This window comes from Stenella coeruleoalba (assembly GCF_951394435.1).
Source record: "Stenella coeruleoalba genome assembly, chromosome: 10".
In the NCBI taxonomy this organism is placed as follows: Eukaryota; Metazoa; Chordata; class Mammalia; order Artiodactyla; family Delphinidae; genus Stenella; species Stenella coeruleoalba.
In genome coordinates, this window is record NC_137156.1 from 2,137,177 (window position 1) to 2,149,667 (window position 12,491).

The 12,491-nt window shown below is 53.6% G+C and overlaps 1 protein-coding gene across 1 annotated transcript; it reads right to left on the reverse strand.

Moving 5' to 3' along the window:
* Window positions 1-7,294: 7,294 nt before the first annotated feature.
* LOC307192739 (tubulin beta-2B chain) lies at window positions 7,295-10,339 on the reverse strand. The gene is made up of 4 exons (XM_079934023.1): window positions 10,190-10,339; window positions 9,338-9,446; window positions 8,973-9,083; window positions 7,295-8,626 (listed from the first exon to the last, which is right to left on the reverse strand). The coding sequence occupies exons 1-4, from the start codon at window positions 10,244-10,246 to the stop codon at window positions 7,566-7,568; spliced, it is 1,338 nt and encodes a 445-aa protein (XP_079790149.1). The 5' UTR covers window positions 10,247-10,339; the 3' UTR covers window positions 7,295-7,565.
* Window positions 10,340-12,491: the final 2,152 nt, after the last annotated feature.

The following is a 12,491-nucleotide window of genomic DNA, read 5'->3' on the forward strand; positions in this document are numbered from 1 at the left end:
AATGACAAAGATAATGAAATGACAGACAAGGACCGTAAAGCAGTTAGTGTGTCATATGCTCCATACACTGAAGAAAGTAGAGGAAAACATGAACACGAAGAGGAGAGAAATGGAAAATTTTTAGAAGACACCAATAGAACTCCTAGAAATTAAATATACGTATGAGATGAAAAATACTTGTACGAGATCAACAGCAGAGAACAGTGAATCGAAGGCACAGCAGTCAAAACTTGAAGCACAGAGAGAAGACTGAACAAAAAATGAGCAGATTATCAGTAAAGTGTGAAACTATGTCAAGAAGTCTAAAATGGGGCTTCCCTGGTGGCACAGTGGTTAAGAGTCCACCTGCCAATGCAGGGGACATGGGTTCGAGCCCTGGTCCGGGAAGATGCCGCGGAGCAACTAAGCCCGTGTGCCACAACTACTGAGCGCGCGCTCTAGAGCCCACGAGCCACAACTACTGAGCCCACACACCACAACTACTGGAGCCCGCGCGCCTAGAGCCCGTGCTCCACAACAAGAGAAGCCACCGCAATGAGAAGCCCACACAATGCAACAAAGAGTAGCCCCCACTTGCCGCAATTAGAGAAAGCCCGCGCGCAGCAACAAAGACCCAACACAGCCAAAAATAAAATAAATAATTTTTTTTAAAAAAGAAGTCTAAAATGCATGCAGTTGGAATCTCAGAATAAAGTAGGGGGATGGAAAAATATTTGAAGAAATTATGGTCGAAAATTTTATGAATTCTATGAAACTATAAGCTCACAGATTCAGGAAGCTCAAGAAACCCCAAGTAGAATAAAAAAGAGGAGAGCACCCCAAGGCACATCACCTTAAAACTGCTGGAAATAGTGATTATCTTGAAATCATCTCCAAAGCAGCTAGACAGAAAAAGAAAACATTACATACAGGGAAACAAGGTTGATAATTATTGGTGATGTCTTATACAGCACAAGTTAGGAGACCATAGAATTATGTCTTTAAAGTGCTGATAGAAAACAAGGTGTCCACCTAGAATTCTATACCCAGTGAAAATATCTTTGAAAAGTGAGGCAAAATACCTTTTTGAGCCAAACAAAAGCCGAGAGGTTCATGGCCAGCAGGTCTGCACTACAAGAAACGTAAAGGAAGTTTTTCAGGCAGAAGGAGATGTGATCCACCCACAAAGATGAAGTGACCTGAATTGGTAAATATTGTGGATAAATCTGTTTTTCTTAGTTTTTAATCTCTTAAAACTATATATGACATCACGCACTTTGGAGTCAGAAAACCCTGGGATTTATACACAGGTCCTCCACTTAGAGCTGAATGGTTTGGGGGCAAGTCACTTAACCCGAGTTCTATCAGGAATGGTCAGTTCCCTAAGGAAGGATGAGACTGCCAGGCACGTGGCCCATACTCGCCCACCTCACAGGACGACAGGTAGTCCGGGGTAGTCAACCAGCATTGCTTTTCTCTGACCACATGACCGACCCAGGGATGGGCACACAGCATCTGTCTGGCCAGTCTGGGTTCCTCTTTTCTCTGAGTCTCTAGGAATAGGGTGGAATGAAACTAAAGTAGCCACTCGGTGGGGAGACCCTGCCTCAGCATGAAACCCAACGGGAAACCGCGGCGCCAGGAGAGCGGCAGAGAAGGACAGCGCTCTGCGAACTTACTTAGAGGCTCCAGATGCAGCCACGAGACAGCCAGAAAGGTCTGCGCTGGACTTTTAAATTATGTGAGCCAACAGTCTCCCAACCTTACCCCTTTTGTAAGTAAATTTTGAGTTGATTTTGGACACAATGAAAAGCACCTAAACTGTACAGCATCTCTGAGAGGATGAAATGAGACCAACACGTAACCTACATGTTCAGTAAATCCTGCATGTGTCGTCACTTTCTTATCACTGCACATAGCTAATGCCCTTTAACCCTCTGTACAAGTAGGGTAAGGACTCGGTTTTATAAAGGAATTTACAGAGGTGAAGTGACTCATTAAGATCCCGGAGTTAGTAAATGACGTGACTGAGAGCTGTGTCCCCTCTACACTGTGGTCTCCACAGTAACATTCCTGGCACGCAGTCGGCACTTGGTAAACGTTGACTCCCTGCCCGTTTCGTGTAAACGAGACCCTAAATCATGCCTGTCCGCCCAGAGATCTAAAAGAAAGGAGAAGCTGAACAGTTGCTGTCCTGATTCGGGCTCGTTGCAGTATAGTTTGCTCTCCAGAGCACTATCTTGGAAGGATCTGACCTTCGCAAGGCTTGAATCTTCCCATCTTAGCCTCCGAAGGCGCGTCCCTCTCAGCTGTCCCCCCGGGGTCTCCGCTGCGTCTGGAAGTGGCTGTCCCACAGATTCCCCGCCCCGGCTGGCCCTCCAGCACACTGACTTGCATTGTTCCCTGGCATGTACCAGCGTCCTCCTGGGCAGGCTGTCCCCGTGACCCAGGTGGCCCCCAGCCGCTCACGCCCCGTGTATGCCCTGTACCCTCTCCTCCCACCCAATTCACCAAAGTCGCCTTGGTTCGTTCTCCTCAGTGACCAGGTGTGCAGGTCACACTGAACACGTTCATGAAAAAAAATCCCACTGCTTTGGCCAAACAAACGTTCACAAAGGGTGCAAGCTGACGTGGCCACTGCACTACAGATCATTGAAAGGAATTTCCCTGGAAGCCATGGGTATGTGCTGGCATCAGCTGACTAAAGGTTAGGAAGGTCCTGACGTGAGAGGAGTAAACATTTCGATCCAGGAATTTGAATCAAGAACCTTCTTCGATTCAGTCTTCAGCTCCCTGTTTTAGAAAATGGGAACTCCTGGCATGAAACACTTTGCAAACTCATGTCTGCAGAGAGCCCTGCAGCGGGAGCTAAGAGATCGGGGTTAATGTCACTCCTTAGCCCCCTCTCTGATTATGGGAGAAACTTCTGGTTACCCATCCAGTGTCCATTCTGCACTTCTTCCTCCCTAAAAGGACCTCTGAGTTGGTGGCGGGGGCAGGGGGATAATGTGTGCGCGTCCAAAAGCCTACTTCTCTCTGCACCCACGGCAAAAAAAAACGTGGCCAGTGAAATGCAGGCAGAGGCCATGGAGGGGGCTCCTGGCACAAGTCTTTAAAGTGGCTTACTCAGCCAGAAGGTGCCTCTGTACCCCCCTCCTTCCCCCTTCTTGCCAAGAACCCAGACACCATGACCAGAGCTGCAGCAGTCATCCTGCAGCCCAAGGAGACCTCGAGGTTGAAAGCCAATGGCAGCAACGGGTAGAGCATAAAGAAGATATTGTAGAGCTAAGGGCCTGGACTGGGTGTCTCTAGACTGTTTTAAGTTAGAGGAAAAAAATAACTCTAAGCCACTGTTGCTAGGAGCTGAACGTCAGCCTCAACTGGACAGAGTGACCTGAGGACATTGCTTACTTGGAGGCTTAGTTTCCTAATTTATGAGCTGATGGAGTCACGTGCCACCTCTACAGTTCCCTCTGTTTCTAAGACTCTATACAGATGCACAAGTACGAAAACCCTAAGGCTCACCGGATCTCTATTCCACCTCGGCCTCCTGGGCAAACTTGAAGGCATCTACATCCCTAGGTGGAGTCACGAGGACTATAACTTTATACCACGTGACCCAGCAGTTCCACTCCTGGTTATAGACCCAGGAGAAATGAAAACACACATACACAAAAAAAGTGTGCATGAATGCTCGTAGCAGTATTATTCTTACTAGCTAAAGAGTGGAAGCGACCTAAATGTCCATCCGTTGGTGGATGGACACACAGAAGATGGCATATGCACACAGTGGAATATTATTCATCCGTAAAATGTCATGAAGTACTGACACCTGCGACAACAGGGATGACCCTTGAAAGCATGCTGAATTTAAAAAGCCAGACACAAAAGACCGCATGTTGTGTGAGTCCGTGTATATGAAATGTCCAGAAAAGACAAGTTTGTAGGGACAGATTCGTGGCTGCCAGGGGCTGGAGGGAGAGGGGAACAGGGAGGGGCGGCACGTGGGTGTGGGTGATGAAAACGTTCTGGAATCACACAGTGGTGAAACTTGCACAGCTCTGTGAATATACTAAAACCCACTGACTTGCACTCTTTTAAATGGTGAACTTTGTGTCACGACTGTGCAGCATCTTGAGTGAAATAGACTGCACCAAGCTAAGCTGCTCTGCATACGTGGCGACACGCACGCCTTAAGAAAAGCACGAAGGGTCAGGGAGGTAGGAGAAAACGCCTCTAAGAAGCACAGGTGGCAATGAGTCTGTTTTCAAGTAAATGGCTCAACTTTGAGCCATTTAGAAAAGCGTGACCTTGCAAGAGAATTTCTCTTACACACTGGAAATAAATCAACATTATTACAGTTGTCAAGTAGTGTTGTGTAGTACGCAAGTTACAACTAAAATGGGGTAAAAGGCGGTGTAAATGGTGTAAAAGGCGGTACTCCAAGGAATATTCACGAATTCCCACTCATTTTCACAATAAGTACCGCCCGGTGGAGTATTCTTCTTGCCACCGTAATTGCAGTAGGACATACGTGTGGTGTTTTAGAATCAGGGGATCCAGCGTTGCCTGACACTGACCCCGTCAGAGACAAAACACTCGACCCTGTGCCCAGCCCATGGGGGAAGGTTGAGTGTGGACCCAGGGACACCTTTGGGTTTTTCCTTGAAGCCGGGACACTTCTCTTTCCCTCCTTCATGATCCTCGTGTGGCCTTGTCAACAACAGGACCTGGGAGGTGCGGCTCTAGAGAAAAGAACAGAGTCCAAGATCTGATTTGTACAGAAAGTTCTGTGAAATGAGACAAAGTTCTCTGAGCCTCCGTCTCCTTACTTACAAGATAAGGAAGTGCAACTAGATGACCTCTTCAGGTTACTTTGAGCTCAAATTTCTATTAATCTAGCACAGGTAGTGATGAAATGGGAGCTCAGCTTAGGGCTGAGGCAGAGGTGCAGGCGAATCTGGAGCACGTTGGGGTTCCCGTTCCTTCTCAGACGCTTGGGGTGACTCCAGCTCACCCTCCCGAACCCCAGCCTCAGAATCCTGCATCACATCCCAGTGGGTCTCGTAATTCGGGCACCATGCCTGACCGGAAGTGAATGTCCCCCTGGTGCACCTCAGGGAGGGCTGGAAGAATTACTTTGTAGAAATGGTGTCGAAAACACACACCGTCACCATCACCCCCACTACCAAATCCCATCACACAACGCTAACATGACAAACGAAAGTAACAGTTTCAAAAAGTATCTCGTAATTCAGCTGCTATTCTGTGCATTTCCCTACTTTTGCAGTGTTTTCCTATGTGTGCATTTCAAGTCCCTTTATACAAATGGGCTTCTAAAGCTTCGCCCTGTAGCGTCTGCTTGGCGGGTCGGTCTGGCACCCCTGTTCCGCTCATGCAGAAGCGAGCCCTGGCAGTGTGCGTGTGTGGGTGTGCCGACGGGCTGGCAGGCTGGCCTGCTGGGTGCCTCCTGTCAGCTCTTTTCTCACAAGGTGGAAAGAGAAGCAGGACACTTACAGGATGCCAAGAGGCACCTGGCAGGATTCCCTCTCGTCTCCAAAGTTACCCATCATGTGTCTGACAGGTTGTGGGAAGGCATGGCCAAGGGGGATCCAGGGGGCGCTGGCAGCTGCCCCGAGTGATCAGAGCTCTTCAAACCAATGTTCCGCTTCAGCGAGGTTGTTGGAAGCTTTACACTAGCTCAGCAGGAAATGCACCTGCCTGTTCATTGTTAAGTGTAGAAAATTAAAGCAGAATCCCCTGTTCCTGACCCGTTTGACCCTCCGCATCACTCGCTCTAGTTTTATGATGTATAATATTCAGAAGGCAAAGCGCTCCTCATTCCCACTTGGGGGGCATTTGGTAGAATGAGCTTATTTTCACACTATTTAGAATGGCGCTGCTCACACTTCTTCTTTGAAACTGCTTTCATACTTCAGCCTCTTCCTCGTTTTTCTTCTTTAAAAAAAAAAACACACTTAAGTGGGAATAGAACCAAGTAGAATGAAATGAACACAGGGTCAGATTTAAAGGAATGTTTTCTCTAATTTTGAATTTGTCTAAAAATTAGAGAAAAATCATAAACCTACAGTTTCCTTGGTGTTTTTTTCTTCCTAGAGGGGTACGTAAATATGTTTTGCACATTTGCTTATTACTTACATTTCACTGCTCTTCCCAAAATGAGAAACTGACTGGCCCGGATTAAGGCAGAACACTGGCACATTTTGACAAAGTATAACTGATCCCACAGAAGCATATAATCTTTACTAAAAGTCACTTGTTAAAATCCCACAGCTTCTTTGGTGATTGAGTTCAAGTCTAGAGGCAGGCTTGGGGTCAAATCCCAAATTTCAAAGCTGCATGGTAGGAACACAATAAACTGAAAATTATAGTGGCTTACCTATTAAAAGTAAAACTCTCCAATAATCCAGAATTTATAATTTCATATGAATCCAAAGGTAGTTAATGTGCAAATAGTTTGTCATGTAGTATAAACATAATTGCTGGGAGAAAGCTTGCTTGAGAATTTTAGTCTATTAGCAATTTATAAATCTGTTGGGATTTCTAAGTACAGGGGATTTCATTAACTTAAAATGTCACAGTATCATATACCCTTTGACAGAATACTCCACTCAGAGAACTTCACACAATGATATATGCACAGACTTATCCACTGTGGCGCTATAAGATAAAAGCGTAAGCAACCTACATGTCCATTGGTCGGGAACGGGTTAAAAAAAACATGGCGCAGCGACATAATGGGAACTATTTATCCATTGAAAGGAGGCGGCCGCTCTGTATTTTAAAGATACACTGTTTAGTGAAAAAAGGCAGCAGAACAGTATTGGTATCATAACCTGTGAAGAAAGAAAAAGGGAATAATCTCAGTAGGTTTCAAGACTCATGGAAAATTTCTGCAAGGACGCAAGAAAGATAACAATATAAGAATGCCTGCCCTCCGGGAAAGAAAATGCGTCGAGACACAGGAGGAAGAGCGGCTTTCTTTCCACTCTCTGTGCTGTGCGCATGTAGTAACCATTTGTAGAGGAAATAAAGGTATAGTAGGGTTTCTCCATGAGAATAGTCAGTGTGCTCTCAAGCAGGCATCTCTCAACTCTAACATATTTACTTGAAGGCATCTTAAAATTCGGATTGCTCTCCCGTCTTAAATTGGCTGTGACTGTGGTTGGTTCCGTTTTACCACATTGAACAGTAAATTCATGTGAGATTTTCCCCATCCCTTCGCTTTTCTGAAAGAACGATTCAATATAATGTGTTCTGAAAGTGACACTTAAATTGATAATAAAGAGACAGAAAAGAGGACACCATTAGGACACAAACGTTTATGTGATTTTAGCCATTACAACAGTAGTTCAGAAAGATCTCAGATGTTACATGGGTGTCATCAATATTACAAAGAGGAAAAAAAAAAAGGGACGGGCAACAGTGAAGAGCACCTGTGAACCAGCGCCCGGCCGCGGTGACCCCAGCCCATGCTTCTCTCCTTCCGCAGGCCCCCCTCCCCCTCGCTCTCCTCCCGGCCTCCAGCCACGGGGCCTCCGGCCACGTCCAGCCGCACGCGGGGCTCAGGCCTCGTCCTCGCCCTCCTCCTCCTCAAACTCCCCCTGCTCGTCGGCCGTGGCGTCCTGGTACTGCTGGTACTCGGACACCAGGTCGTTCATGTTGCTCTCGGCCTCGGTGAACTCCATCTCGTCCATGCCCTCGCCCGTGTACCAGTGCAGGAAGGCCTTACGGCGGAACATGGCCGTGAACTGCTCCGAGATGCGCTTGAACAGCTCCTGGATGGCCGTGCTGTTGCCGATGAAGGTGGCCGACATCTTGAGCCCGCGGGGCGGGATGTCGCACACGGCCGTCTTCACGTTGTTGGGGATCCACTCGACGAAGTAGCTGCTGTTCTTGTTCTGCACGTTGAGCATCTGCTCGTCCACCTCCTTCATGGACATGCGGCCCCGGAAGATGGCGGCCACGGTCAGGTAGCGGCCGTGGCGCGGGTCGCAGGCGGCCATCATGTTCTTGGAGTCGAACATCTGCTGCGTGAGCTCGGGCACCGTCAGCGCGCGGTACTGCTGGCTGCCCCGGCTGGTCAGCGGCGCGAAGCCGGGCATGAAGAAGTGCAGGCGCGGGAAGGGCACCATGTTCACGGCCAGCTTGCGCAGGTCGGCGTTGAGCTGGCCCGGGAAGCGCAGGCACGTGGTGACCCCGCTCATGGTGGCCGACACCAGGTGGTTGAGGTCCCCGTAGGTGGGCGTGGTCAGCTTCAGGGTGCGGAAGCAGATGTCGTACAGCGCCTCGTTGTCGATGCAGTAGGTCTCGTCCGTGTTCTCCACCAGCTGGTGCACGGACAGCGTGGCGTTGTAGGGCTCCACCACCGTGTCCGACACCTTGGGCGAGGGCATCACGCTGAAGGTGTTCATGATGCGGTCGGGGTACTCCTCGCGGATCTTGCTGATGAGGAGGGTGCCCATCCCGGACCCGGTGCCGCCCCCCAGCGAGTGGGTCAGCTGGAAGCCCTGCAGACAGTCACAGCTTTCTGACTCCTTCCGGACCACGTCCAGGACCGAGTCCACCAGCTCCGCGCCCTCCGTGTAGTGGCCCTTGGCCCAGTTGTTGCCGGCACCGCTCTGGCCTGCCGGAGGGAAAGAGTCTTCGTAAGTCCCTGATGACTGCTTTCGATTCCTTTCTCCCTAAACCCTTTAATAGAGCTCAGGGAGTCAGTGCTCCGAGCGGATTATTTCAGGTTGTCGTTAAAATGGCCAGACATTAAAATATTTGGTCGTGGACATGATTATAAATAAGGAGGGTTAGGGACCTGGCTATTAGAGGTTGAACGGCATTTTGTTTTAGGGTATACTGAGACAAAATCAACACACAACTCTATCCTGTATACAACTCTACGGCGGTCACACCGCCCCACCCTGAGCTGTCCAGCGTAAAATGTGCCTCCCAGGCCGTCAGCCATGGCAGTCACTCACCAAACACGAAGTTGTCGGGCCTGAAGATCTGGCCGAAGGGTCCAGACCTGACCGAGTCCATGGTGCCCGGCTCCAGATCCACCAGGATGGCCCGAGGCACGTATTTGTTACCTGCGGGGACAGAGCAGGACTCAGACCTGCAGGCAGAGAGCTCGGGAGAGGAGTGCCTGGAACCAGCTTCCTTTTTGCAGGCGCTGATTGTCTCCCCCAAACAAAGGACATAGGACGACAGGATTCTCAAAGGGGCGCCCGCTGGAAAACCTCAGGGAAAGATGGGAATCCTAAATCCGCCAGTCCACCCTCCCCTGGGGCCACACCCCTGGGGTCAGTCCCCGGGGGAGAGGGGAAGGGGTAAAGGCCATCACCAGTGGCTTCATTGTAGTACACGTTGATTCTCTCCAGCTGCAGGTCACTGTCTCCATGGTAACTGCCGGTGGGGTCGATCCCATGCTCATCGCTGATGACCTCCCAAAACTGAGACACAAAAAGCTTGCATTTAGCCACGCCCCACCCTTCAGAGAGGCCGCGACTCACAGTGAAAATCCCCATCTCAGTTCCGATAACCCAACCTCTAGGAGCTTTAAGGCAGCGGGACCTGCACAGGCGCAGGGCTTGCATTTTGCAAGGCCACGGAACTGAAACTGGGCGTTTCCCGGGCGAACAGCTGCTCGCGGCAGGAGGCGGGGGTCTGGCGGGGAGGGGCGGACGCGCAGGGACCCCAGCGGCGCCTAGGGGGCGGGCAGGGGAACAGGGACCGGAGGGGGCTGAAGGAGGGGGGTTTTAGGTTCAAAGCACATCCAGAGACCTCAGGAAGATCGCTCTCCGCCCCTCCCCCCGCAGCTCGACTCGGGTTCGAGCGCGTCAAATCGATTCTCCTGGCGTCGGGGCCCCGCCCGCAAAGCCGCGCACACAGCCCGGCGGACACACCCCCGCGCTCTCCAGGCCCGCGTGCCGGGCTAGGAGAAGAGCCGGGAGGAAAGGGAGGCCGTGGGACCGGGATTCCAAACGAGTTACAGCAGAAAGTTGAGAGGTTCCTCCCCATGCCCCCCGAAAGTCGCCTCGGGCCCACGTCCCGCTCTGCGGCCCAAAGCAGCCGGGAAGGTCTGCGCTTGGCGAGCCGCGGGCCTGCTCAGGACCACGCTAGCGCCCGCAACCCCGAAGGGCGCTAGGCCGGCGTCCCCGGCCCCACCCCGGCCCCTCCCGGGCGCCGCGCCCACCTTGGCGCCGATCTGGTTGCCGCACTGGCCCGCCTGGATGTGCACAATCTCACGCATGGTGCCGGCTCGCTGCTTCTGGCCCCGGTCGGCGTCTGGTCAGTCTGTCCGTCCGCCTACACACCCACTGCGGGGTCACCGGGAACGCGCTCGGGAACCAGCCGGCTGAGAGCGTCCGCCCAGCGGGCTCGGCCTTTTATGCGAGGAGGGTGGGGCCGCCCGCGCAGGCCGCGCCCCCAGCCCGAGCTCCCCAGTCCCCTTCGGGCTAGCGCTCTCCAGGCCCCGCTGACGTAATGCTCCGGGCCCCAGGGACCGTCCAAGGGGCTGGACCACGGGCCCGCGGCCAATCAGCACAGGCTTGCGGAACGGGCGAGGCATGGGGGCTGCGGGGGTAGGATGGGGGCGTGCGCATTGTCTAGGATGGGGGGAGGATGTGGAAAAGCTGGGCCCTGCGACTGCGGGGTGGGTGGCGGAACCGAGGGCGGAGGGCGGCGACGCGAGGGTGACCAGGGTGGCAGGCCGGGTGTCTGGGGGGAGAGCTGGCACTGAACGGGTGGGAGCCAGGGGACTGGAGCCCGTGGAGAGGGTGTCAGGTGCGCCGGAAAGGAGAGCGCTGTGCTCCGGGTGCTGGCAGGTGTCAGGGGTGGCGGGGTGGCGCAGGTTTCGCTACCAGCGAGGATTGCGGCCCTCCTCCGCCCAGGGCCGGAGACCCCTAAGCCACCCTCCCTGGTGAGACCACCGCCCCTTTCCCCAGCCCTTAGAGGCCAACGGCTGTCCTGCGGCCGAACCTCGGTCGCACAGAGTCTTGGGAGAGGACAGGCTGCCCCAGGAGAAAGTCCTGTGTGATCAGTTTGTTGGGGTCTGAAGGCGGTGACCTTGGACACCTAAGGCCCAAGAGCCCCAGGGTGCCCTCCGCCCCGCCCCCCCCCCCCCCCCCCCAGCATCCGCGCGTCCTCTCTTTTGTCTCCTGCCAAGGGCCCCTTCTCTGTGGCGGCAGCATCCATGGCTGGGGCGACCTCCGCGCCTCCTCCGCCCTGCGCGACCCTCTCCAAGAGTCCACAGCTCCCCGGCTGGTACCCAGGACCCCTCCACCCCGCGGGTCGGCTTTTGTTCCTTGGGAGTGGATGGGGTGGGTGTGGCCGGCCGCGCGGGGTGGACTGTCCAGCGGTCGGAAGAGGGTGGGGTTCGGGGGCGGGGCTGCGGCAGAACAAAGAGCTGGAAAATGCGTGGGCTACCCTCCCAGAGCTGAGCATTTAAAAAGCACTGGGTTCAGTCCATCTATTGTCCAGAAAGGGGTTGGGTTCCAAGGGAGGTCATCGCCCGCCCCACCGCCAACATTCTCGTCATCCATCAGGCGCCGGACCCCGAGGCGGCCCCGTGGTCCCCAACCTTCTTGCCGCTGCCGCGGGTGAGGGACACGCCTGAAAACTGCAGCACCGCGAGGTAGAGGTCACCCAAGACCCCGAAGCGCTTCCCGCGCGCGTGCGCAGAGGCTCAGCCCAGACACTCCTTCAAACCCACAATTTCTAGAGTCCAAGAAGGAGCTGATCTCTTTGTTAGTTTTCGTGTGTGTGTGTGTGTGTGTGTGTGTGTGTGAGAGAGAGAGAGAGAGAGAGAGAGAGGGAGGAGAGCGCGCGCTGGAACCTGGCTCCTGCAATTCTGTGGGTGAAGCTTCCCCTCTTCCACCCTGACCCTTGACGGGTCTTCTGCGAGGTGACGTGACCCCTTTTCATCCTCAGGCGAGAGGGCCCGAATGAGCCGGGTTCCCGTGGCGGAGCGCAGCCCGCAGCTGTTGAGTGAGACCCTCCCAGAAGTGTCAGCAAGCTGTCATCGCCTCTCTTCCCGCTGGGGGTGGAAGGGGGGCTTTCAGCCCAATTCCTGCGCACAAAGAGAGACAGAGAGAACAAAAGCCCAGCCGCCCCCAAACACCCCTTGTGCCCGACTGCAGCTCGGGGCAGAGGTCCCCAGATGCGGCGGCCGGAACCAGGGTTGGGAGGGGTCGGGCGGGGGTTAGAGGGGCGGAAGGTCGGCCCACATGCCCGCTTGCGGGGCTCCAGCGCCTGACCCCGAGTTACTAACCCAGCTCCCACAGATGCAGAAGCGTCCAGGGCGAGTGATGCCCGGGGTCACACAGCAAGTTAAAGACAGGACTCAGGCCGGAATCCCGCTTCCCGGCTCCCAGCCCTGGGCAAGGGGACCGCGTCCAGGCAGAAAGGGCTGTGCCTGGTGTCAGCACCCGGACCTGGGGGTGGCGGCTCGGGTGGGACCGAGCCGCGCGGGAAGGACCCAAGCGACGGCCGCACAC

Excerpts from the sequence above, each read along its gene's own strand:
- LOC307192739 (XM_079934023.1), bottom strand. The coding sequence starts at position 10,246 with ATGCGTGAGATTGTGCACATCCAGGCGGGCCAGTGCGGCAACCAGATC. Across the intron at positions 9,447-10,189 it reads GCAACCAGATCGGCGCCAAG|TTTTGGGAGGTCATCAGCGA; the intron begins GTGGGCGCGGCG and ends TTTGTGTCTCAG. Across the intron at positions 9,084-9,337 it reads GTACTACAATGAAGCCACTG|GTAACAAATACGTGCCTCGG; the intron begins GTGATGGCCTTT and ends CTGTCCCCGCAG.